Raw genomic sequence first — 26,583 nt, 5'->3', positions numbered from 1 at the left:
GTTATAAATTTTTAGCGTTTAGAGTCGCATCAGTTATTTATAATTTTCAAATTCAGCATCCGATTAAAATTTCGATTAATCGTTTCACAATCATTTTCCGTTCTGCTTTGTACTGCACTGCGCTCTAGACAGAATGACGAAATTTGTAAGATTATGTAGACATTTATTACTGCCAATCAGTGCGATTTTATTTATAAAAATTAGCTACAATTTCGTTAAGTTAAAGTAATTTTGTAATCGATTCGATTTAATCGTAAATCAAACGTTTAGTTCGTCCCAATTCCCAATAGCCACCCTTTACCAATGGCCACCCACACTAGTTGCTCTCGTAACTAGTTGTGAAAACAAACACTACAAGCAAAATAAATCATTTTACATAAACATTTGTGGATTCACTCAACTTGTATTTATTTTTATGTATTTAAGATTAACGGAGTATTATTCAAGAAGAACAACAAAAAACAATGGATAAGTCCATAATTACAACATTTATTTTGAAAACTCCATAATGCTAGTTTAGCCACTTAATCTAGTTTTTGGTAATCTTTTGCATAATCAATCAATGTCCGGAAAGCTCGCCATTGTTTAAAAGGTTTTGAATTAGTTTGTTACTCTCTGCTCTTTTGATTTTTCCACTGTGCGTATACGGCAAAGAAGACACAAATACTATTCCACCCCGAAGTCGCTTGTAGTCACTCAAAGTAGCTGTAATAAAGCAAATGTGAAATTAACAAAATAATCATTTTCGTTTAAAACAGCAACAATCTTTTACCATTCCGTTAAATTAATATCAGTTTGTGGGACTGGAGATGCATTAGTTTTAACAGAGTATTATCATAGTCCGTGATTAGTAACACTTGTTGAAGAGTAGTACGCCAAATCTTACCATTAATAGTTTTATGGATATTTTCCCTCACATCAATGGAAAAGCCGGGACGAAGCACCACACCCGCTGCAGGACCCTTCTCGCTTTCACATACTACGCATTCTTTTACACCATCCACCGAATTAATCACATTTTCTAGCTCTTCAGGGGATATCTGTCAAATCATAAGCATAAACGTTTATTTATTTATACAGAATTTCCATTTCTTCGTTATTTTTTATAGGCACCCAGGCAGATTTACTTTCCCTACCTACATGTCTTTTTTATATTATGTAAATGTCACCCCATGGGTATGTACCCATGGGGTTTACACTAAGTAATAATAATAATAACAACATAGGTAATTACAGTTTGAGCAGTACCTATGTACTTACATGGTTATTGTAATATTTGAACCAGAACTTCTTTCTTTCAATAAAATGTACTTCATTGTTATCATCTTCGTAGAATACGTCTCCTGTTATAAGCCAACCATCAGATGTAAGTACCTCATGAGTACCATGTGAATTCTTATAGTAGCCCTAAAATAAAAAGTGTACTTCCAGTAAGAGTTTTCATAACCATAGCCCTATACCTAGTAGAGAGTTAAATCCAACCAAGTGATTAAAGATGATTTTTGCTCTAGCTAGAGACTTAATTATTTGATAGTTATTAAAATATGATCAAATAAATATTTCATTTGAAACCCAATTGGAACGACAATTTAGTAAGGCTTGAATCACTTGCCTGATTTAGAAATAAAAAAGTAGTTAATACTTACGATAAATGGACAAGAAGTGCTTCTCAAGAGAAGCTCGCCTTTTTTATTGGTTTCTGATTGTTTTCCACCTTCGCCAGACAGCTTCGGGAATATAAAATCTACCTATGTATTGTGAAGTTTATGATAGAATCATATTTCTAACTTATAATCGTTATCATTGAGCACATACCTTGTAGATCCAGGTGTTTATTATTCTATCATTCGAATCCCAAGCTGTCCTTGGACCTGGCATTGTAAAAAAGCCATGAGTTTCAGTCATACCCACACCGCTACCGAAGTAACATGATGCTGATAACTTTTCCTTTAATAGAAAAAATACTAAGTTCAGTAAAAAAATGTTGGTATCAACTCAATACGTATTAAAAATCAGTAGTAAATAAGAGTACAAATTTACTTTCAACAATTTGGCAACTTTATTCGTTAGAGGTGCTCCTGTTAGGATTACTGTTTTCAAGGAACTGAGTTGATGAGTAAGTGCAGATTCTACAAGGGACTGGGCAAATGTTGGCCCAAGGAGTGCCCAGGTTGGCTGAAAAAAAAAACAAATAACGACGAAACACTTTCAATGCACTTGTTGTTAAATTCATATTATCCAAATCATCTAAATGCATTAAGTATTCTTACTCGATATAAGTATACAATATCCAAGATGTGTTCAGCAGTAGGTTTCTGTGGTGTCATCAACAAACTAATACCATAAACGGGGCATGTGGTCATCAAGATTGTATGCGTCATCCACTGTGCAGAAGACAGAAGTAGCGCCAATTCCGTTGGCTGTGGGAAACGCTCGTGATGAATCCTGGGAATATTAATTTTGTCATAATAATTATCACTTTTTAGTTGGTAGGTAAATACATGTTCCAACACCAATACACATCTGATGAAGTAAAAAATGGATTGACCCCTACGTCGTTTTCTGCATGTCGTAAGTTCGTAACTATTTATGCTTCCTTTTTTACTTTAGTAATAATTATTATCTTCAATTTCATGGACAAAGATATAAAAAAGCAGAAAAAAACCTACTTACCAAAGTACAGGTAGTTGAGCTATCAAACCATTATGATTCAATATTGTAGCCTTTGGTAATCCAGATGAGCCACTTGTTGGCAGCAAAAGGGCGGTTGAATCTGGAGTTGCTTCAGATACCCTGTAAAAAATATCAAATTAAAAAGGAAATCATAATATACCGCTCCAAATGCGTAATTTGAAAAACTTACTGAAAACTGTCCATGTCATCGCTATAGCGCTCGACAAAAAGCTCCAAACATTGTGTATCATTAGCTATGATAACCTTAGTATCTAAATTAGGTGTCGCTTCAGTAGCAATTTTGAAATTATCAAAACAATCATGATCGCAGAAAACAAAGTATGGTGATACCAAATTCATAAAGTGTTGTATTTCATCTGAAATTTTGTCGGAATCAAAAACTATGTAATGTGTAGCTATGAGTGATTAATACAAATATACGAAAGATACACAAATTATGTTTTTCATAACTTACATCTTGTTGAATTAGAATCTATCAGCAACGGCACAACCCCGGAAAATATTGCGGCGTAGTACAGAGATGCCATATACTGACTATTTTTCATTATTAATAAGATTTTCCTATCTTTTTTTATTTGGTCTTGTAATGCGCGGGCGAGGGGAATGGAAAATTTAAGTATTTGACGATTTTTTATTTTGTCTCCATTAAAACCGTTAATCTGAAAGTTTGATAAGGTAGAAAGTAAAGTGAACAGTTAAACGTTACGAAAAACTTAAAAGAAAAACTTGAAATCAATAAAAACTTACCATATAAACATCATCCAAACGCTGTTTCATAGAATAATAAATAATCTTACTGAGATTTATTTCATCCCGTCGTATTTGACGTTTATTTTTAAGTTTTTCTTCGTGTATTATTGCTTCTAAGATCGTATCGAGATGTAGTTGACTCGTAGTAGGTAAACCTTTCATAACTGTATGCGACATACCTATAAAAATAAACGAGGTTGTTTTACAATAATTAGAATGCATCATAAAATTAAAGGTATCTATAATTTAAATTCTATTAAGTAAGTATGTAACTCGCTAACATTGTTTTGTATTTTCTTAACGTGCTAATCAGAGCGAGATGGAAAAGTAATATTCTCAGCCATGAAAAAATACAATAACTGAACTACAATAAGTAGTTCCATAAAATATTTAATACATAAATAAAAAATAATTTTGATTATTATTTATCAAAATTATGAAATGTCTCTTAACGCTTGAAAATTTTAATAATTAAGAACAGATTTCGTAAAATAAATATCTACAAAAAATAAATTAACCCTTAACTGGTAAACGTCATGCGTGGGGGCCGCGCGGCCCCCACGCATGACGTTTTCTTTGATTTCTAAGAAGCTACGCATCGTGGGCAGCCAAAATTTTTGGTCTTCTCATTTCGGCGCTACTCGTGTCTGGTGCAGGCGTTTCAGCACTGCATCATTCACCAGGACGAAGATATGCACGTGTTGGGGTCCGCGCGGCCCCCACAATACCAGTTACGTTAGTTTTTTTTTTAATGGCAATTTTTACTTGTTTTTGGTTTTTTGTAGTATTGATGGCTTATAAGTGATAACACAATAGAAGATACCTAGAACGAAGTTTTTGATTCCAAATTAGTGATAAGTAGCATGTCAGAAGAAGGATATAGTGATAGTAAAATTATAGGTCATTGTGAAGACCCAATAACCAATATTCGGTCGATAATGAGGATATTGATTCTGATTTTCAAGTTTTTTCTTTAGAGAGTGAAAATGAAGATGTTGTAGGACCTAGTCACTCCAGCTACTATGAAAAAATAAATACAAGTGGTCTGAAAATCCACCACCACCTGCTAATGTTTGTCAACATAATGTTTATGTTTTTATTTTTATAAAATGCTTATTATTTTTATTAAACATAACATTAAAACGTTATTTATTATTAAGTTCACATTATTATGGATTAATTAAAATAATAATATTTTTGGTTTAACTTTCTAATCGATAGGTTTCATAGATATCAGTAACGTTAAAAAAATATTACGTAAAAAGTTGTTATAAATAAATAATGAATAAATAAATATCCTTAGACATTTTACACTGCGCTTCTAGTCCCAAACTAAGCAAAGCTTGTACTATGGGTACTAGACAACGGATATAAACATACTTAAATACTTTTTTTTTGTAAATACATACTTATTATACATAGAAAACACCCAGTCCAATACAAACAAATATGTTCACGCACACAAATGTTTGTACTGTGCGGGAATCGAACCCGCAACCTCCGGAATAGAAGTGCGTTTCGAACCACTACACCAAACGGCCGACTATTACGTTACTATTATGTAATGTCTTGAAGTATATAAGTAAGAAGATTTAATACAGTAAAAACTAAATGATTACATAGAACAAGCCTGGTATATATCATTTACGAGCATTTATTCAAGTATATAGGTAAAACATGCTTGCTAGAAGCAAACATAGTATGGGGGCCGCGCGGCCCCCACGATACGAGTTACGTATGTCAAATTTACGATACCAGTTAAGGGTTAATTAATAGTAATTCCCATTTGTCCCCTCAAACTAGATGACTGGGGGCAAATAGGAAATGGTACTAGTTGTGCCAGAGAGTTGTGCAAAATGGAACGGCGTGCATTGTCAATCAAAATGTCAATTGTCAATCAGCAACATGTCCTGTCAGTGAAAATGTCGGTGTCACCGATGTCTGTGTGCTTGTTTGCCAAGAAATGAAATAAACAACTATTTCAATTTTGATATAATAAACGAATGGATGAATAGCATGTAAAATAGCTTCTATTTTATTATCACAAGTTGGTTTTAAGACCGCTCAAAGTAAGTATCTGACGCTACTAGTGAGCAAAGAAAATAGAATTACCTACTAAGTTTTGCACCTGAATATTGTATTTTGTCGTTTACATTTTTCCACAGAAATGGCAAATTCAGTGAATATATCTATTGAAGCACCGATAGAGAATCAAATTCAAGAGATAACCTACGATGGGCAAGAAATTTATCAAGCGTGAGTTATTGTTCTAGAGTTCTGTTTCTGCTGATTTCTCTTATAAGCAGGGTTCGAAAATATCCGATATTTATTATAAATATCAAAATATCGGATATTTATGATATATATCCGATATATATCAACTTTGATATATATCAAATTTGTATGAAAGCTATACTATTATTTTATTGTATTATTTATGANTATAGAAAATGACCCATTCTATCCGCCAAATCATTTTGGCACACGATGCGCCAAACACCCTGTATATCGGATATATATCTTGATATATATCCCTTGATATATATCCTCGAACCCTGCTTATAAGATTTAATATTTGAATATATTTTTTCAGGCCTCTGTCTATGTCAGAAAATCTAGCGCGTCTGGCTCAGAAAATTGACTTTTCTAAAAGTGAGGATGAGTTCTGCAACATTAAGAAGGAGGGCGAGAGCAGTTCCGACGCGAAGGCGGACGACGACAGCAAGGACGCCGGCTACCAGTCCAGCCAGTGGCCCTGGGACTCCGTGCGGAACAAGCTGCGGAACGCACTCACCGAAGTGTGTGTGCTGGCCGATGTGCTCAACATTGCCAAGGAGAAGCGGTACATGGTCAGTACATGATGTTATTTTATTAAAACCTTATAAGTGTGCATGTGCAGAACTAAAATAGTAAGACACGGGTCTTAACGCAACTTTTATTAATGAGTTGCATTATGTACTGAGAGCTTGATGTTTCGGCTGCTATGATCTTAAATGTGCATTTGGTTCATGTTTGTAGGGAGTAAAATTAGGAAAGGATATTGCATTAATAATTTTTTCAACTATTGGTGATCTGAGAAGTTTAAATATTTAGTCCCAAACAAGATTTACAGAATACTCACTTAATATTTTCTTCTTGCTTCTAGATTAACACAATTTACCACAGCCAAGTGTAAATCTACAATGTCTTGCTGGAATAACACAACAAAATCATTAGTGTTATCAACCAGCTCTAAATAATGTAATCTAGTAATGTTTGTTGACACTTATTTATTTACTATTGAGATAAATAAGTGACCTAAGCACCCTAGCTAGATTAATAAAAGCTAGATGAGTAGTCTTTAAATAAGCTCTTAATTTAAAGTGAGACAAAAATCTCATGTCTGGAGGTTATAAAATGTAATATTATTTGTTATTGAATAAAAAATGAAAGATTAACATATTTTTTACTTGATGTGACTTTTCAAGTGAGCCTGGATGGTCCACATAAATTACTTTAGTTAATTTTCTTGTGCTTGAAAGAAATTATAACCATTACTGATGTTTATTATATTTACATCATTTAATTTCTCTTTCTTTTCAAAAATAAAGGAATCAAATCAAATTTCTTTATTTGTCTAATGTTTCCTTTGAGTAAAAATGTAATGTCTATGTACAGTATTTAGAGTACCCTTCAGGTGGCATTACAAAATTCCACCCTGTTCTATATTCCACGAACACTTCCAGACATCAGAATTCAGATCCAGTTAAAGATGACCTACACTAAACTGTCGCACCAAACTCATCGACAGTATAGTTTCCAATATGACAAAAACCGGAACCTGCGATCCGTTAGGGCTATATTTCACCGGGACACTGGCGGCGCAACCAGTCGCCGGCTACCAACAAAATGTATACAGCTCTATAGAGAGTTACTCACCTGGTGTCCGTTTGGTTGCGCAAAGCTGCATACATTTTGTTGGTAGCGGCGACTGGTTGCGCCGCCATGGTGTCCCGGTGAAATATAGCCCTTATTGACGGTGGCGCCTCCTTGTCAATATCATCATGGGTGGGAACAGTTCAGCGTATTACAAATACAAATACAAATAAGTTTATTGTGCATAATGTTACAATTTTTACAAACCGAAAAATAGTTAAATAACTAACTGTATCTCTTATTAAACTTAAAACCAATTTTAAAGCAATACAATTTTATTAGGAAAATGTAGGTAGGTACGCGTATTGGGTCTATATCACAAAACATTTCCAGGTGTTAGACCCGGTGCAGCCGGAGCAAGCGGACAACCGTCCGATGGTGCAAGTGTACGGCCGCAAGAAGGCTCTGGGCGCGGCCGCGGCCGTGTTGCTGGCCGGCGTGGAGCGCCTGCGGGCTAGCGAGAGCGTCCGCATCAGCCGCAACATGCCCGACTTCCATATCGACCTGCTGCGGTTGAGGCAGAATTGGAGACTGAAGAAAGTCTCCAACACTATTGTGGGCGATCTGAGCTATAGGACAGCTGGGTCGAAGTTCAGTCAGACTGGAGTTTTTGAGGTAATTTTCTCTTCGATTCTGACATTACAAAGCACTATTCTGAAAGAACACGTCATTCAAAGCTAGAATGATTTCTCAAGAAGTTGTCATTGATTTCGAATTCGTGGGAACGTGCGTATCTCACGCAACATGCCCGACTTCCATATCGACCTGTTGCGGTTGAGGCAGAACTGGAGGCTGAAGAAAGTCTCCAACACTATTGTGGGAGATCTGAGTTATAGGACAGCCGGGTCGAAATTCAGCCAGACTGGAGTTTTTGAGGTAATTTTGTCTAGTTTTGCTTACATACATCAAATAAATACTTTTCTTTCTTCGATTCAGACATTTACTGATAAATGATGATTACAAATGACTATTCTGAAAGAACAAAACATTCAAAGCTAGAATAAAGTGATTTCTTAAAGAAGTTGTATCTTGTAATTGTTGGTCATTAATTTTGAATGCGCGAGACCGTCCGCATCTCTCGCAACATACCCGACTTCCATATTGACCTGCTGCGGTTGAGGCAGAATTGGAGGCTGAAGAAAGTCTCCAACACTATTGTGGGAGATCTGAGTTACAGGACAGCTGGGTTAAAGTTCAGCCAAACTGGAGTTTTTGAGGTAATTTAGTCTAAAGCCTGGTCCGTGAGCACGTAGAACTTTGTCCAATGACCCCAAGCTACCCATCCTTATCGCTCGCGCGTTATTATATTGTTTTGCTTACATGCATCAAATAAATACTTTTCTTTCTTCGATTCAGACATTTACTGATAAATGATGATTACAAATGACTATTCTGAAAGAACAAAACATTCAAAGCTAGAATAAAGTGATTTCTTAAAGAAGTTGTATCTTGTAATTGTTGGTCATTGATTTTGAATGCGCGAGAGCGTCCGCATCTCTCGCAACATACCCGACTTCCATATTGACCTGCTGCGGTTGAGGCAGAATTGGAGGCTGAAGAAAGTTTCTAACACTATTGTGGGGGATCTGAGCTATAGGACAGCCGGGTCGAAGTTCAGTCAGACCGGAGTTTTTGAGGTGAATGATACTTTCAATTTGGTCATCAATTGGGTGTTTGCCAATTACCAATGATTACAAAGCACAATTATTCTAAAACGAAAACATCAGTCTGGTCTTCAATTCAATTAGTTTTCAATCTACTGTAATTATCAATTAGAGTTAGCCAATAAGATAGCAGACATCCTAATTAATAATCAAGTTTATTATAAGCTGTCACAACAAATCATTCTTATAGTTTCTAGGAGAATAGGAACTATCTGATAAGGGTCAAGGAATGAGCCTGAATGCGGGCAGCGCGGGACCGTCTGTTGTGGAAGTCCTTGGGGGACGCCTTTGTCCAACAGTGGACAGCATTTATTTAAGACAAAAAATGAAAAAACAAACACTATTTTATGTATTACTAGCGGCCGCCCGCGACTGCGTACGCGTGGATCCCGTTTTACCCCCTTCATCTATCTTACGCGGTTTAGATTTTTTCATACAAATGTTTTTTCCCGCTAACTCCCGTTCTTGTGGGAATTTTGTAATATCCTGTTGTAACTAAGCTTTAAGTTTACTAAGGTGAATGCCAAATTTCAAGCGTTTAACTTAAGCGGTATAGATTTTTCATACAAAATGTTTTTTCCCGCTAACTCCCGTTCCCGTGGGAACTTCGGGAATTCCTTTCTTAGTGCACCTCTACGGTACCTAAGCTACGTCCCTTTCAAATTTCAAGTGCCTGCGTTTAGCCGTTTAGGCTGTGCGTTGATATGTCAGTGAGTCAGTCAGTTTCTCTTTTTATATATTTAGATGTCTCGCAGGTGACGAAGGCGCCGGAGGAGCAGATGATGGCGGCCATGNAGCGGTACATGGTCAGTACACGATGTTATTTTATTATTTACTGGCTTTTGCCTGCGGCTTCACCCGCGTGAAATTTCGTTTGTCTCAGATCGTCATAAATTATAGCCTATATGTTATTCTGGGTTATTAACAATAATACTGTAAAGTTTCATCAAAATCCGTTCAGTAGTTTTTGCGTGAAAGAGTAACAAACATCCAGACATCCAAACTTTCGCATTTATAATATTAGGACTAGTAGGATGTTTAACCTTATAAATTATGTGCATTTGGTTCTTGTTGGTAGTAGTAAAATAAGGAAATGTTATATGTTTATAATTTTTTAACTAATTGTAACAATTATGACTTGGTAATTTCAAGTTTAAATATTTATTACAATATTCTAGTCCCAAAAAAGATTTACAGAATACTCACTTAATATTTTCTTCTTGCTTCTAGATTAACACAATTTACCACAGCCAAGTGTAAATCTACAATGTCTTACTGGAATAACACAACAAAATCATTAGTGTTATCAACCAGCTCTAAATAATGTAATCTAGTAATGTTTGTTGACATTTATTTATTTACTATTGAGATAAACAAGTGACCTAAGCACCCTAGCTGGATTAATAAAAGCTAGATGAGTAGTCTTTAAATAAGCTCTTAATTTAAAGTGAGACAAAAATCTCATGTCTGGAGGTTATAAAATGTAATATTATTTGTTATTGAATAAAAAATGAAAGATTAACATATTTTTTACTTGATGTGACTTTTCAAGTGAGCCAGGATGGTCCACATAAATTACTTTAGTTAATTTTCTTGTGCTTGAAAGAAATTATAACCATTACTGATGTTTATTATATTTACATCATTTCATTTCTCTTTCTTTTCAAAAATAAAATTTGCCTAATGTTTCCTTTGAGTAAAAATGTAATGTCTTTGTACAGTATTTAGAGTACCCTTCAGGTGGCATTACAAAATTCCAACCTGTTCTATATTCCACGAACACTTCCAGACATCAGAATTCAGATCCAATTAAAAGATGACCTACACTAAACTGTCCCACCAAACTCATTGACAGGGTACGTTGTTTCCAATATGTCAAAAACCTGAACCTGCGATCCGTTAGGGCTATATTTCACCGGGACACTATGGCGGCGCAACCAGTCTCCGGCTACCAACAAAATGTAAACAGCTCTAGTTACTCACCTGGTGTCCGTTTGGTTGCGCAAAGCTGCATACATTTTGTTGGTAGCGGCGACTGGTTGCGCCGCCATGGTGTCCCGGTGAAATATAGCCCTTTAACGGTGGCGCCTCCTTGTCAATATCATCATGGGTGGGACAGTTCAGCGTATTACAAATACAAATACAAATAAGTTTATTGTGCATAATGTTACAATTTGTACAAACCCAAAAATAGTTAAATAACTAACTGTATCTCTTATTAAACTTAAAACCAATTTTAAAGCAATACAATTTTATTAGGAAAATGTAGGTAGGTACGCGTATTGGGTCTATATCACAAAACATTTCCAGGTGTTAGACCCGGTGCAGCCGGAGCAAGCGGACAACCGTCCGATGGTGCAAGTGTACGGCCGCAAGAAGGCTCTGGGCGCGGCCGCGGCCGTGTTGCTGGCCGGCGTGGAGCGCCTGCGGGCCAGCGAGAGCGTCCGCATCAGCCGCAACATGCCCGACTTCCATATCGACCTGCTGCGGCTGAGGCAGAACTGGAGACTGAAGAAAGTCTCCAACACTATTGTGGGCGATCTGAGTTATAGGACAGCCGGGTCAAAGTTCAGTCAGACTGGAGTTTTTGAGGTAATTTTGTCTGCGATTCTGACACCATTCAATGATGATTAGTATGATTACCAAGCACTATTCTGAAAGGAGATCGTCCGCATCAGCCGCAACATGCCCGACTTCCATATCGACCTGCTGCGGTTGAGGCAGAATTGGAGGCTGAAGAAAGTCTCCAACACTATTGTGGGCGATCTGAGCTATAGGACAGCTGGGTCGAAATTCAGCCAAACTGGAGTTTTTGAGGTAATTTTGTCTAAAGCCTGGTCCGTGAGCATGTAGAATTTTGTCCAATGACCCCAAGCTACCCATCCTTATCGCTCGCGCGTTATTATATTGTTTTGCTTACATGCATCAAATAAATACTTTTCTTTCTTCGATTCAGACATTTACTGATAAATGATGATTACAAATGACTATTCTGAAAGAACAAAACATTCAAAGCTAGAATAAAGTGATTTCTTAAAGAAGTTGTATCTTGTAATTGTTGGTCATTGATTTCGAAATTCGAATGCGCGAGAACGAGCGTATCTCACACAACATGCCCGACTTCCATATCGACCTGTTGCGGTTGAGGCAGAACTGGAGACTGAAGAAAGTCTCCAACACTATTGTGGGAGATCTGAGTTATAGGACAGCCGGGTCGAAGTTCAGTCAGACTGGAGTTTTTGAGGTAATTTATAACTTCAGTTTGGACATCAATAAGTCTGCACGATTATTCTAAAACGAAAACAACATTCTGGTCTTCAATTCAATTAGTTTTCAATCTACTGTAATTATCAATTAGAGTTAGCCAATAAGATGGCGGTCATCCTAATTAATTATCATAATTATGTTTATTGTAAGCTGTCACAACAAAACATTCTTATAGTTTCTATGACAATAGGAACTATCTGATAAGGGTCAAGGAATGAAACTGGATGCGGGCAGCGCGGGACCGTCTGTTATGGAAGTCCTTGGGGGACGCCTTTGTCCAGCAGTCGACAGCATTTGTAAGACAAAAAATTAAAAAACAAACACAATTTTATGTATTACTAGCGGCCGCCCGCCACTTCGTACGCGTGGATCCCGTTTTACGTAGGCGGTTTAGATATTTTCATACAAATGTTTTTTCCCGCTAACTCCCGTTCCCGTGGGAATTTTGCAATATCCTGTTGTAACTAAGCTTTAAGTTTACTAACTTAAACGGTATAAATTCATACAAAAGGATTTTCCCGCTAATTCCCGTCCCCGTGGGAATTTCGGGAATTCCTTTCTTAGTGCACCTCTACGGTACCTAAGCTACGTCCCTTCCAAATTTCAAGTGCCTGCGTTTAGCCGTTTAGGCTGTGCGTTGATATGTTAGTCAGTCAGTTTCTCCTTTTATATATTTAGATGTCTCGCAGGTGACGAAGGCGCCGGAGGAGCAGATGATGGCGGCCATGAGCATGAACGCGGCCGGGCCCGCGCCCTCCGCGCTGCGCGTGGCCGTGCCGCCCGAGCTGCAGGGCGTGGCCTTCATCTCCGTGCTGTGCCAGAAGGGTAGGTGACGTCACGCCGGAGCAGATGACGTCACGAGCATGAACGCGGTCGGGCCCGCGCTGTGCCAGAAGGGTACAGACTGTCCCACTTTTCGTTCCGACCGCTGCGAGTCCTGTGTATCCAGGGTTTACAGCTTGATCGCCAATAATAACCCAACTACTAGAGATGAGACGTATTTACTAGAACAGATCCACACACTAGGTATTTTACAGTAACTAGGCGGCACCTATTCCAATTTTTTAAATACTTGATCCACCTAGTATTTTATAAATTACACGATTTCCGACCCTACCACCAAAGTAATAGAGGTTATTATTGCGTAATCCGTAGTCGTGTATTACGCGCACCTAGTATTTCTCGCTAAGCTTATGTGCGAACATAGAGATTCACTCCGTCTCTGTCTGACCAAACTAATTTGAGCACGACGAAGCAAACGCACACAAACGTAGTCAAAGTCAAAGTCAAAGTCAAAATTTNCCGCGCCCTCCGCGCTGCGCGTGGCCGTGCCGCCCGAGCTGCAGGGCGTGGCCTTCATCTCCGTGCTGTGCCAGAAGGGTAGGTGACGTCACGACGATGACGCGGCGCCGGAGCAGATGACGTCACGAGCATGAACGCGGCCGGGCCCGCGCCCTCCGCGCTGCGCGTGGCCGTGCCGCCCGAGCTGCAGGGCGTGGCCTTCATCTCCGTGCTGTGCCAGAAGGGTAGGTGACGTCACGCCGGAGCAGATGACGTCACGAGCATGAACGCGGCCGGGCCCGCGCTGTGCCAGAAGGGTACAGACTGTCCCACTTTTCGTTCAAAAAGGGAAAGTAGTCTTACAGAATATGATGATGAGCTATCTAGTAAATTGACGTTAAAATCTCCACAAACTAAGACCTTTTTGTTGCTGTTACAAGTTTTATTAAGAGCATCCTCAATAGCCGCTTCAAAAATACCAAAGTCCCCAGAAGGGGGTCTATACACACATACAATGATGTAACTCTCAAGCTCGACACAGGAAATTTCGATAACACGCTCAACTGACAGCCCTACTACATCTTTGCGTTCTTTATATTTAATATTATTATTCACAAATATTAAGGAGCCTCCGTGAATGGCAGACTTCCTGAAAAACGCGCTACTTAACTGATAATTATCTATATGGAAAGAGCTTTCATATTTCTTTAGCCAGTGTTCAGTAATACACATTACATTAATATCAAAACTTTTTAAGAATAGCTCTATTTCTAAGACTTTGCTGGCCAAGCCTTGAATATTTTGATGAACAATCTTGAATGTTCCGGGCTTGGCCTTTGTCGAGTGCCTCAGTTTAAACAACTAGTAGTAGGTACAGTCATAATATTGTTACTATTTACATACTGAGATATCAAATTATTAGTACCCTACCAGTAGTCAAACCATATTCATGTAAATAAGAAAAAATATGTAAATATTTTTATGAAATTGATATTTAAATACAAACCTTTTAAATACGCCAACTTTTAAGTTGACAGTCCAAAGCCTGTTGAAGTATGAAGGGAGGAATTATTATTCAATTTCAAATTGCATGAATAATGGTACTACGGTTGTATCTTCTCAAAAATTATTGTATTTTAAAGTCATATTACGTGGATTAGTCCGCACTAGTCGCGTCAAGTATGCTAAATTACTACGTACTAGGTGGAATAGGTCTTTGGATCGAGTATTAATAAATACTAGGAATAGGTGCACCTAGTATCAAATTTGCCTAGTATAACCCATCTCTACCAACTACCTACAACCCGGTCGAGTTAACTGCGCACCTAACCGTGACGTCACATCGACGCTCTGGTACGAACGGTGCAAATGCGGGAAGGTGTGCGAGGGAGAGTCGCATACGCACGAGGTACGCAGTTACCTCGATCAAGTTGTACTCCAACCTCTCTTTCCCACCGCTGCGAGCCCTATGTAGCCAGCATCTACAGCTTGACCGCCAATAAAAATCCAACCAGTGAATGTTAAGTTTGCTCCAGAAGGGTGGGTACGGGTAGGTGTCATGACGTCATGCAGTCGACGTTCTGCATACTGACCGGTTGCCCTGACAATGTTGTTTAAACATACATTGTGGGNATTGTAGACTTCGTTCACTTTGACTTGACTGCAGATCTCAGAACGTGACAAATCCTTATGTAGACTCTGAAACCAGAGTAAATACAAATGAGTAGGTCATCTTTATAGAAACGCCCGCACACACTGACAAAATTCAGCGCACCTCACCGCTAATCCACGCTAAATTTTGTCAGTGTGTGCGTGCGCGCCGCATACGTATTGGCGCGCCACATACAAACCGCGCTCGGTGCGTTTCTATGAAGATGACCTACTCATTTGTATTTACTCTGCTGAAACGTTCAAAACCTAACATGCAACTTTCATCCTCAGAACAAGAAGACGTTGTCACGGCGACCCTAAGCTCCTCGGCCCTAAACTGCCCGGGCACGCTGCCAGGCGACGGCGCCGAGCTGCACTGGCAGCAGAAGCTAGAGGCAGCACAGAACGTGCTGTTCTGTAAGGAGCTGTTCGCAAGATTAGCTGCTGAAGCGGTGCAACTCGACGCTTCCATCCCACACATGGTCGTCGGCAACCAGATTATGGCTACAGTGAGTATAGTCTGGTCTGTGAGCACGTAGAATTTTGTCCAATGACCCCAAGCTACCCATCCTTATCGCTCGCGTGTTGTATATTTCTGTCGCGACTGTGCGACGGACGCCCGCAGTGCGTGTGCGAGCGCGACAGCTACATAATTACGCGCGAGCGATAAGGATGGGTAGCTTGGGGTCATTGGACAAAATTCTACATGCTCACAGACCGGGCTTTAGGCACCGTAAAAAGTTCCACTCGTGTGTTGCAGGACGATTCTTAGTAGGAAATTTTCGTAGCAGTATTGAGCGTCGTAGTCTTTTCGAATATTTAACAGTGAACTATTGACGATCCGTTCCGTAGTACTTGCGAGACCCACGTAGCAGTGGTGAACGTCGTAGTTGTGTCTTGTTTCGTAGCACTGCTAAGCATGCGATTCTTTAAAAAATATTTCGCAGCTACGAAATGACGACCTAGCACTAATTTGAATAATTGTAGTCGTATCTTGTGTCATTTTACAGTACATAAACATGTTATTTCAGTTGAGTGAGTAGCACACATCAGAGAAAGTGTGAACGTTGATACATATTTTTTAATTTTGCTAAACGCAAATATTTGCATTCTTTGCAGGTTTTACCCGGCATCCAACTCTTGATCGGGTTATGTCACAATAATGGACAAAATAATACCAACAACGGTACAGAAGGCGTGAAGGTAAGAATTTGTGACTAAATGTGACAATCGTGAACCACCAAATAAATACATTAATTAATAAATTACCTAATAAGAACTTATGCTCCAAATCTAGTCTGAACGTAACATTCATCCTCAAGTGTATTTTTTCATCACTTATGGGCCAAAACTTGCACGGACCCGCCGTTGACCCGCCCGCAAGTGACAAGTGTGCCCGCATATTAAGGCTGGTTTTAGAGTCACGCTGACCGTCAGCGCTGACAGCCGAAATGTATGAAGCGTCGGCGCCGAGCGATCAGCGTCACTCAGGAACGTTCCCTTCAATTACATACACATTTATCTGTCAGCGCCGACGATCAGCGAGCGGTTAGCGTGATTCTAAAACCCGCCTAATGCACGCTCGAGTCGTGCGACCCGTGTGGAGACATGTGCTTGCGGGAGTTTTAGTGGAGGCTACACTAAAGTGGACTTTACCACATAGTAATAATCTTGGTTTTTCCTCAGCCCGAAGGCGCGGCGGGCAAGTCGGACCACGACCACGTTCTGGAGCATTCGTTGCATCAACTGCTGCGCGCCGTACACCACGCCAACACGCACCACCCCTTCCCGCACCCCGCCACCGGCCCGCTCGGGCCCTCCAAGCGCCGCTGCCTCGCCGGTACGACCCGTGGCCTCACAGGCACCACGACCGTGGTGGCCTGTGACCTACATAGTGACCACGTAGCCTGCAATGGGGTTGGATTATTGTAAAGTAACGAACTGATGATATCAGTTTTCATTGGTCATCAGTGGTGATCTACAAGAAGTAGTCGTAGCCCAAGCTGCGGTTGGATATTAAATAAATGGTATCAACTTTAATTGGCATACTTTTTGTGAGCTCTCAAAACGCAAGTCTTGATAGATTTTGTCCTTTAATCTTGTACTTGTCTTTGTCCTATAAATTAATTATAGGCGAGTATTCCAGCTCTCTCCAAAAATGGTCTTCGCAGAATAACAGCGTCATGTTCTGGGTTTTATTTACTACTCCAGAGCATGACACATGCTGAGCGGTGGCCAATTTTGGTTCTTACTTGTACTTGCTTTTTGTTATCTGTGTGTTATATTTTAAGTTGTAACCAAATAAATGTTTTTCTCTCTTTCTTTCTTACTTCAGGGTCTCCAGGTTCTCACAGTCTATTTTGTCAATCAAGAACTATTTTTTTCCGCGCGAGTGGTATGCATGAATTCATAAGTCATTGAGGGCTTTCGCGATTGAAAAATCCACCAGATGGCAATACGTAGACGGGAGGTCCAAATGCTGCATGATTGGTGGATCTGTCAATGTCATGTCAAAAATAACCAATCATGCAGCATTTGGACCTCGCGTCTACGTATTGCCATCTGGCGGATTTTTCAATCGCGAAAACTCTCTGGCTTTATAGTCACAGTAAAATGCATGGCATTTACACAAGTCCTCGCGCAGGCCCCATGGCGGCGGACCGGCACGAGCTGCTGGAGATGAGCCGCGAGCAGTCGCTGCTGGAGCAGATCATCCAGCAGGCGCAGCACTTCTTCATGCGCCGCCGCAGCGAGTACGTGCTCGACACCATCGCCAAGGAGGTACCAAAGTCAAAGTCAACATTTCTTTATCTGCATTAGGGTGGTCTTTATTTTTCGTCTTTTGAATTATCCCCGGGGCACTTTCTCATTCGATTATATACCTCTAAATATGAAATTAGCTTTTTTTGTTTTTTTTTAGTCAAGATTTAGAGGTCGCTACCAGCTGACAAAATATTTACAAAAGCTTTAAAAATCTTAAATCATGGTTTAATAAATGTTTTATTTAAGTGTTTATATCACATTTTACGTGCAAATGAACATCGCATAGATAGTATAGACAATCGCTTCTTGTCCCCTTCTCCCCTCAACCCCTCTTCTATACCGACCATGGTACCGACGCGTCGAGATACTCACAAGTAAACTCTACTCTATATCTTAAAAATAATTGATTCAAATATGTACCTACATTGTACATAATATCTTAGTTCATAGCAACAACAATAATTTTGTAATATTTTTATTTGGCTTTGGCTTTAAAAATAAATGAATCTAACAAATACAGATTTTGTTTTTACTTAAAATTCAAACCTTGGTAGCGACCCCTAAATGTCTTTTAAAAATAAAAAAAAAATGAAATACTTTCATATGGTATATATTCAAATTACGTGTTGCCCCGTTTTTCGTAGGAATAAGGACCACCCTAATCTGCATAGACCAGTCTCTCCCAAAGTGGGCGATAACGCCCCCTTGTCGGCGCTGCAGGCTTAAAGGGGGGCGGTAAGAGACCCAGAAAAAAATCGGAACGTCGTGTACAGGCTTGGGAGGCGTCATTTACTAGGAGGACTCTTAGACACCGACTGAGCACTCGACTACAAATGGGGGCGCTAAAAAGAATTTATTCTCAAAGTGGGCAGTAGACAAAATAAGTTTGGGAACCGCTGGCATAGACTATTATATAGTGCTTACAAATCGTCAAATATTTTGCTCTTAAGGAGCCTCTACATGTCTCATAATCTTTTTACCCTACCAGCGCTTCGAGACCAACATTTGGCAAGTGCTACCACTTACATTTCTTTCTTTTCGTTCGTTCGTTTCAGCCAAATGACGTCCACTGCTGGACAAATGCCTCCCCCAAGGTTTTCCACAATGAACGGTCTTGCGCTGCCCGCATCCGGGTTCTTCCCGCGACCTTTTCCCAGATCGTCGGTCCACCTAGTAGGAGGCCAGTCCGTCGCCACTCGAGAACTTTTCTGCCCCAACGGCCATCGTCTCTACGACCTATGAGCCCCGCCCACTCACTTGATTTTAGCAATTCTCCGAGCTATGTGGTGTCACTTTGGTTTTCCTGCGGATCTCCTCATTTCTTTTATTATTAATATTCTGTACAACTGATGGTCATTGGAGTAGAAAAGTTTTCGGGCCGGAAAAATTTATGGGCAGGCCTCCCACTAGGTATACCGCACGATTGTGTAAAGGTCGCGACAGTCGCCTGGCTGCACACAGTGCAGGGCCTGGAAATCCTTGGAGTTATCTAAGCATCCACTAACGTAACAATCAACTAATGCCTGTTTTCACCATCAATCCCTAATTTTTAAGCGACCCCTATGGTAACACATAACAGGAATTTTGTTTTCATAGTGGTCACTTAAAAATTAGGATTGATGGTGTAAAAAGGCATAAGTCAAGTAAAGCCAGCTAGTCAACTTTATTCTGTGTCTTTAGTTTTTTTAATCTATGTTTTTGTCTCTGGTGGGCGTTTACTAATCCAAAAGTGACAAATTGTGTGGATTATGTACAATATGGTTTTCTAAATTATGATTAATTTCACAGGTTAAGGACCCACTCATAGTGTCACACTGGAACGCCCTGAATAGCCCAACACAGTCCTGCGTAAAAATCAACATAATGGCTTATGGGTAAATATTTTAACTTTCTTTCTCGTAAAACGTCAATCGAAATAGTCATCTGAATTTGTTGTTTTTTATTCCCCACCTTATCTCTTAGTAGGTACCTACGGTCGACAGCGCGCAAAGCTAAACACCAGGATTTCAATTTTAAATTACAATCGCGATGTTTCGTACAATAACCAATTATTACCAGTATTTATTCGCAATCGTATTTTAGTTGTAGTAGATGCTTTTCTGCAACAAAATGTGCTTTCAACTATACTTAATGTGACTCGCTAAATTTCGATGTTGATTGACGTTTATGCTGCCAGCTACGACGTGGTGTGCCGGACCTCCCTGGTGGTGCACGTGGGCGAGAAGACGCTGAAGTGCATCTGCCGCGACGGCCGCGTGCGACACCTGTCCTACGAGCTGCAGGAGCTACGCGACCTCATCTACTGCCAGGTGGGTCCTCATCAGCTCATCATTTCAGCCATAGGACGTCCACTGCTGGACATAGGCCTCCCCCAAGGATTTGCACAAAAACCGGTCCTGTGCCGCTCGCATCCAGGCACCTCCCGCGACACCAGATCGTCGGTCCACCTAGTGGAAGGCCTGCCCACGCTACGTCTTCCGGCTCGTGGTCTCCACTCCAGAACTTTCCTGCCCCAGCGGCCATCAGCTCTCCGAGCTATGTGCCCCGCCCACTGCCACTTGATTTTAGCGATTCTGCGGGCCATATCAGTCACTCTGGTTCTCCTACGGATCTCCTCATTTCTGATTCGATCACGCAGGGAAACTCCGAGCATAGCACGCTCCATCGTTCTTTGGGTGACCTTGAGCCTTCTTATGAGGCTCATAGTAAGCGACCACGTCTCATCATTCATCATTTCAGCCATAGGACGTCCACTGCTGGACATAGGCCTCCCCCAATGCTTTCCACGTTGATCGATTGGTAGCGGCCTGCGTCCAGCGCTTCCCTGCTACCTTTACGATATCGTCGGTCCACCTTGCAGGTGGACGTCCCACGCTGCGTTTTCCGGTACGCCGCCTCCATTCAAGAACCTTGCTGCCCCAGCGGCCGTCAGTTCTGCGTACTATGTGCCCTCACATAAACATAAACAGTCCACGAAGCACATGATGTTGTGCCCTGCGTGCCCAAACTGCACACAGGAAGATTTGATGAAGGCTACTGACAACGCCACTTTTGTGGCGGAGTTTTGGGCTGACACTGTGTAGGTTTGTTGTCGACACGACAAGAAGATGACGGGATCACTTCTTGTTTTAAACAGACGTTGCCATCTTTTTTTACTACTCCACTCCACTGCAGGAACACAACCCTCTCTAATCGCCACCTACACTTCCCTGGCCAGTCAGGAGTCTACATGTAAACCAACTAGCAACTCGCAGCTGGATATAAATCGCATTACCATCTTCCAAGATCATTTTCATGTGCAGTTTCTCTCGACTATACTACTTGAGTTCCATATGATTTAGTAAAGAGCACAAGTAAATCGAATTACCAGTAATATTGTTAGGCTTATTGCGATACCACGCCTATCGGTGTTTTGTTTTGCGCGTAATTCAGATTATTGATTTATTTATAGCTTGACCAATGACCACGACAAGGCAGTGTTAAAGTACTGTAACAGCACGTTAATTAATTTATCCGATAACTGTCGTTTGTGATATGGAATGTTTGTGGGATGAAATCCCAGTTCTTCTAGAGCATTGGTTCTTAACCGGTGGTCCGCGGACCACTAGTGGTCACTGGAGGCATTCCAAGTGGTCCACGAAGACATCGTAATAAACAAGTGACGTGACGTGATGAGTCAACACAACGCAAACGGCGCACAGTGGGCGAGAAATCGACCTCCTCTTTCATAGGATTTTGAAAAAAAAGTGGTCCCTGACAAGACAGAAATTTGGTATAATGGTCCCTCGTGGCTTAAAGGTTAAGAATCACTGTTCTAGAGGGTACGTAGTAATGAACGATTCTGAATGGAAGGCGATAGCTCCACATAACCGTTTTCTTTTCCAAGACTTACCCTAACCTTCGTTGCAGATTTGCCAGCACCAGATGACGGCGGTGCAGGCGGTGGGTCGCTGCATGGGCTGGCAGCTGCTGGCCAGCAGCTCGCACCTGGGCTCGGGCCCGGTGGAGCCCCTCGGGAACGCCTCCTCCTGTTTACTGGCGTCGCCTAATGGTAAGGAACGTCATCAGACCATCTGGGGTCGATGCGGTGGTTTTTATATTCCACGCTATACTCATGCTCCCAAGATATTTTACCCTGCTGCTTATCTGATAAACTATTTATTTGGCAACTTTTTTGAATCAATATCCCAACTTCTATTAGTACCCCAATTTGGCTTCTGTATCATCCATCACAGATTTTAATATTCTTTTATTATTGCAATTTAGCTTCTTTATTATTATAATTTTTTTTTGTTCCATACAATGTCAATGTTATTTTTGCAACAATGATAAGCAATATGAATAATGCATCACGAGTTCATGACCGCCATTTTGAAGTCGCGTCATAGTATCGATTGCCATTGTCACCATTGTGGTCAATAAACTTCTCTAATGTTTACTTGGTAGTGTACTCACCACCAAGTAAATATACTACAAGTACCTTCTGGTACTGGTTATACTCTTTGTGAAGCTATTTCTTAAGTAATTTTTGGTTTAACGAANTTAAGTTATTAACATATGAATTTGTTTCATTTCAGGTGATAGAATGATAGCAATAAGGTGTGAGCCATCTGTCGGCATCCAAGTTTTCATAGCACAATCTCCAAGAAAAGACTTCTTCTCCAGTGAATTAGTACAAGATAAAAAATGGGAGAATCTCGGTGGAGCCTTCAAAGAAATCAAACTTGACAAAATGGAAGGCAAAAACTTCCTGAACAAAATGGAACTACTCATGGCATGCCTAAGCAGCCCTTCCTAAAGCAATCTTAGAGTAACCTAGCAATAAGTAAAATAAATTATTTGTAATCGATCATTTTGTATCAGCAATAAAACATGATTGAAGTAATAATATATTTTAATTATAAAGGAAACTTAGCAATAATTATTTAGGTAAAATGTTAAATAACCACTGAAGATTGTTCATAAATTCTTCTCAATGAATTATTTGACTCGAGACCTTTAAATGCCATGGAATCTGAAACGAAAATTCTAAATTAACATTTAAAAAGAGAAAGCCTGGTTTCCATCATTATCATGGATAGACCAGTGTCATTCCTACCTAACTAAATTAGGCCAATAAATTAATCCTTGTCATATACAAAGAAAAGAGTGGTATTTTTTTTCCAAAAAGCTATTTATTGATGATGAAAATACATGCATCAAGTAATCGTATGATATTACATACTAAAGAGTATTTTGCATCTAACTTCCTTAATTAAAAATTAAAACAGTAATAAGCACATAATTTTCAGTACTACCTGCATCTTTCCTCTTGCAAATTATTATTTGCTTAGAGACCTATATTGATCAAAATTGTGATTACAACTGTTTTAGATTTTTTAGTAAGGGGAAATCTAAGCATATTGTAAAACACTAGGCAACCATAATACACAAGAGTTGCAGCTAGTGGTATTCGAATGGACATAAACACACAAGCTTGACACCACTTCTGCACCCCTTGTGACTGTTCTCATGTTTACGCTTGTAATTAATTCATTTCTATCAAAGTTAGGAAGCATTTTGATTGTCACTTTTTACATATCTCTAATTCAACCTCAAGATCACAGCTACTTCAAGAACTTCAGAGTACACATTTGATATCTGTGTAAGATAATGAAAATGTCACAAGGAGTGCAAATATGAGCATTAACTAAATCTAAAATAGAAAATAAAAGCATTACCTCTAACTCCGAGACAATAGTAGAACTCTTCCCAGCATTAAACCCTCCAGTGTTATCAAACATTGAATTTTAACACTTGGAAGGCTTCAGATTACGATAACACTAACCTAACTAATATCTATGACTAAATTAAAATCGAGAGATGGGCGATCGCGATCTGAAGTTGCCACCACCACCACCGTTGCCCGACCCGTAACCCTGTCCGTTGCGATTGTAGGGGCGGCCGCCTCCGTAGGAGTTGAAGGGCCGGTTGTTGCCGCCCGGGCCGCCGAAGGAGCGTCCCCTGAAGCTGCCGCCGCCGCCGCCACCGCCGCCGCCGCCCCCGCGCCCGCCTCTGAAGTTACCGTTCCTACGCGCGCCCTCCCGTTTTCTCGAGAGCTCCACTTTTAAGGTCGCGCCTAGCATTTCGAAGCCGTTCATAGCACTACACGCATCTTCCGCCTCCTGCATGTTCTCAAATTCTATGAAAGCAAACCCAGGGGGGTTTAGCGCCACCCAAACTGAGTTCAGTTTGCCATATTTGTCAAATTCCCTTTCGAGATCTTCCTTTTTGATTCCTTCTACGAGCCCACCGACATACACGCGTGTTCCTCCGGAACTCATCTTGGATTNTTGTTTTTGATGGGATAGAATTTACAGCAGAATTATACACGATTATATTTTTTTTTATAAAATATTGAAAATTGTGACTTTATGTTTATGTGACTGAGGATGTTAATAAAATGAAATATTTATAAAATAATCGCAGTTATTTTCATTACATAATAAGTTTTGTTTATTTATTAGGAAATAAACAATTTTATAATGCATTCAGAAAAAACTTAAAATTACTTAAAAACTAAACTTTAATAATAATTTATAATAAACTGAAAAAGAGATGTCCCAATTCAATGCCCCGATTGCGCTAATTTTTAACGTCTCCAATCATTGGCGCTTCTTCTCCAGTTGCACTCCGTTTTTCATTCCAGCTGAGGTGCAAATTCGGTATCGCGGTAAAGTTCAGGCGCAAACAAAAACAAAACAACGGATTTAATCACTTTCCATTAAAAGTCCTAAAACCTAATTTTTTCACTAAAACACAGGCGTTTGATTTGCGTTTGAGAAAAAGCAGCTTTCTTTCAGCTTTTACACAAAGAAGCAGTTGCGTTTTGTTTTCGTTTAAACTAGCTGTCAAAGCGACACCGCGATACGAATTTATGATTTTAGTTCGTCGTCTAGTCGCGTTAATTTCTTTACAATTGCTTCCATTGTAAAGAAATCGGATAATAAAGGTATATTAGTAGCCCTTTGTTTCGTAGGTGTATAGTACAAGTTCTGGGCCAAGCTTCCATTCACTTTGGGACATCACCTTTAATATTGAATTTACGTTTTTTATTCTTAAACTTTTAGTAAAATGAAAAACCACTAAAAATTTTAAAACTCAAATAACCAACAACATATACATGATAATTCAGCAAAATACATTTGATATGTAAATAATTCGAAAAAAGTTTCTACAAAGCTACCATCATTAAATTCCATTTTACTGCTGAAATTTGCACTTTAGAAATGGTAGTATTTAACTGCAATACTGTATACTAAAAAAACCCGAATTCCAAGCAAAAATACTGATCGCATAGTAACTATTATTAAAGAACGTTACAAAATCACTGTAACTGTTACAACCCTATTTAAGAGTGAATGAACAACAGAATGACATTTATCAGTGTTGCTATTAGTAAATAATTATGAACAAGGCACGAAAGAAATAAATATTAATAAAAATTTCATAATTTATTTGAATTATGTAATTTTCCCGGTATTTATAAATTCAAATATTTATTTTGTTATTTTNCTTGGATTTTCTGAAATCTAAATGAAAACCTTGTTTTACCTAGAGGTCATGAAGCTGCGTTTCTACGCGATAAGACGTATAGTTCCTAACCTCAAAATAGATGTAAAAAAATAATGTGCGCATCAAAAGCATCATGAGAAGTATAAATAATTAGATACAAGGAACAGAATAAAACAAAATGTCGTCTGATGCCACGACAACGTCTAAGGATTTTCGCGGTTATTACGATTTAATACAAGAGGTACTTACGTGTTTTGATGTATTTTGATTTAAACTGATAAATTGCACTAGATTTACTAAGGTTTAATCCTTATTTCTTCATGTATTCTAAAATAAATTTTAACACATGTAGGATGAAACAAATCGATGAGATTTTTGAATGAATGAACGAATGACCGGTTTGCGGCTGCGTGACTGATGATTGAAGAGGAATAAGGTTGGGACGTAGTGTAGTAATTTGAATGTTCAATATGTACCACATTATTTATTTTCACTAGATAAAAAGTAACATACTTTGTTTTATATTCAGCTTGATATATTATGAACAATCTGCGATATAGATTATTCAAAGTTGTAGTTCTTTACGAATTCATTAAAACATAAATAAAGACCATGCAAAAAAAACTATACCTATAAAAAACAGACTTATTTTTGTAAGACGAACATTATTATATAATATGGTCTTTTTGTAAAAACTATATACAATTTACAGCAGAATTATACACTATTATATTTTTTTTATAAAATATTGAAAATTGTGACTTTATGTGACTGAGGATGTTAATAAAATGAAATACTGATCGCATAGTAACTATTATTAAAGAACGTTACAAAATCACTGTAACTGTTACAACCCTATTTAAGAGTGAATGAACAACAGAATGACATTTATCAGTGTTGCTATTAGTAAATAATTATGAACAAGGCACGAAAAAAATAAATATTAATAAAAATTTCATAATTAATTGGAATTATGTAATTTTCCCGGTATTTATAAATTCAAATATTTATTTTGTTATTTTCATATCATGCAGTAATAAAACAT

At 39.2% G+C, this 26,583-nt stretch overlaps 3 protein-coding genes across 9 annotated transcripts; 1 reads left to right on the top strand and 2 right to left on the bottom strand.

The window, feature by feature from the left end:
- Nucleotides 1-558: 558 nt before the first annotated feature.
- On the bottom strand, nt 559-10,266 carry LOC114361278 (luciferin 4-monooxygenase-like). Of its 3 annotated transcripts, none has more exons than XM_028316286.1 (12): nt 10,230-10,266; nt 3,442-3,623; nt 3,149-3,353; nt 2,864-3,050; nt 2,674-2,793; nt 2,271-2,445; nt 2,041-2,175; nt 1,816-1,947; nt 1,647-1,748; nt 1,261-1,407; nt 887-1,040; nt 559-705 (listed from the first exon to the last, which is right to left on the bottom strand). In XM_028316286.1, exons 2-12 carry the CDS (start codon nt 3,619-3,621, stop codon nt 560-562), a joined length of 1,683 nt encoding a protein of 560 aa, XP_028172087.1. In that variant the 5' UTR covers nt 3,622-3,623; nt 10,230-10,266; the 3' UTR covers nt 559. The 3 variants fall into 3 exon arrangements, with proteins under 3 accessions (XP_028172087.1, XP_028172085.1, XP_028172093.1); XM_028316284.1 differs by lacking the exon at nt 10,230-10,266 and adding an exon at nt 6,566-6,662; XM_028316292.1 differs by lacking the exon at nt 10,230-10,266 and adding an exon at nt 6,566-6,662 and having other exon boundaries at nt 1,647-1,727.
- MED17 (mediator complex subunit 17) lies at nt 5,350-23,361 on the top strand. 5 transcript variants are annotated; one of them, XM_028316244.1, is made up of 14 exons: nt 5,350-5,513; nt 5,610-5,700; nt 6,038-6,293; nt 7,693-7,842; nt 8,104-8,235; nt 12,980-13,115; nt 15,513-15,730; nt 16,341-16,424; nt 16,908-17,061; nt 17,866-18,002; nt 19,773-19,858; nt 20,161-20,293; nt 21,894-22,035; nt 22,562-23,361. In XM_028316244.1, the coding sequence occupies exons 2-14, from the start codon at nt 5,612-5,614 to the stop codon at nt 22,780-22,782; spliced, it is 1,938 nt and encodes a 645-aa protein (XP_028172045.1). In that variant the 5' UTR covers nt 5,350-5,513; nt 5,610-5,611; the 3' UTR covers nt 22,783-23,361. The 5 variants fall into 5 exon arrangements, with proteins under 5 accessions (XP_028172045.1, XP_028172074.1, XP_028172066.1 ...); XM_028316273.1 differs by lacking the exon at nt 8,104-8,235 and having other exon boundaries at nt 7,693-7,974; XM_028316265.1 differs by lacking the exons at nt 5,350-5,513; nt 5,610-5,700; nt 6,038-6,293; nt 7,693-7,842; nt 8,104-8,235 and adding exons at nt 11,339-11,483; nt 12,136-12,267.
- Rsf1 (repressor splicing factor 1) lies at nt 22,861-25,962 on the bottom strand. Its single transcript, XM_028316302.1, has 4 exons — nt 25,788-25,962; nt 25,549-25,555; nt 23,705-24,317; nt 22,861-22,998 (listed from the first exon to the last, which is right to left on the bottom strand). Exon 3 carries the CDS (start codon nt 24,305-24,307, stop codon nt 23,834-23,836), a length of 474 nt encoding a protein of 157 aa, XP_028172103.1. The 5' UTR covers nt 24,308-24,317; nt 25,549-25,555; nt 25,788-25,962; the 3' UTR covers nt 22,861-22,998; nt 23,705-23,833.
- Nucleotides 25,963-26,583: the final 621 nt, after the last annotated feature.

The sequence above is a fragment of the Ostrinia furnacalis genome, unplaced genomic scaffold, assembly GCF_004193835.3.
Source record: "Ostrinia furnacalis isolate ACB-3 unplaced genomic scaffold, ASM419383v2 OfSCF0373, whole genome shotgun sequence".
Lineage (NCBI taxonomy): Eukaryota > Metazoa > Arthropoda > Insecta > Lepidoptera > Crambidae > Ostrinia > Ostrinia furnacalis.
Note: the sequence above shows the minus strand (reverse complement) of the source record. Positions and strands in the feature narration are given on the sequence as shown.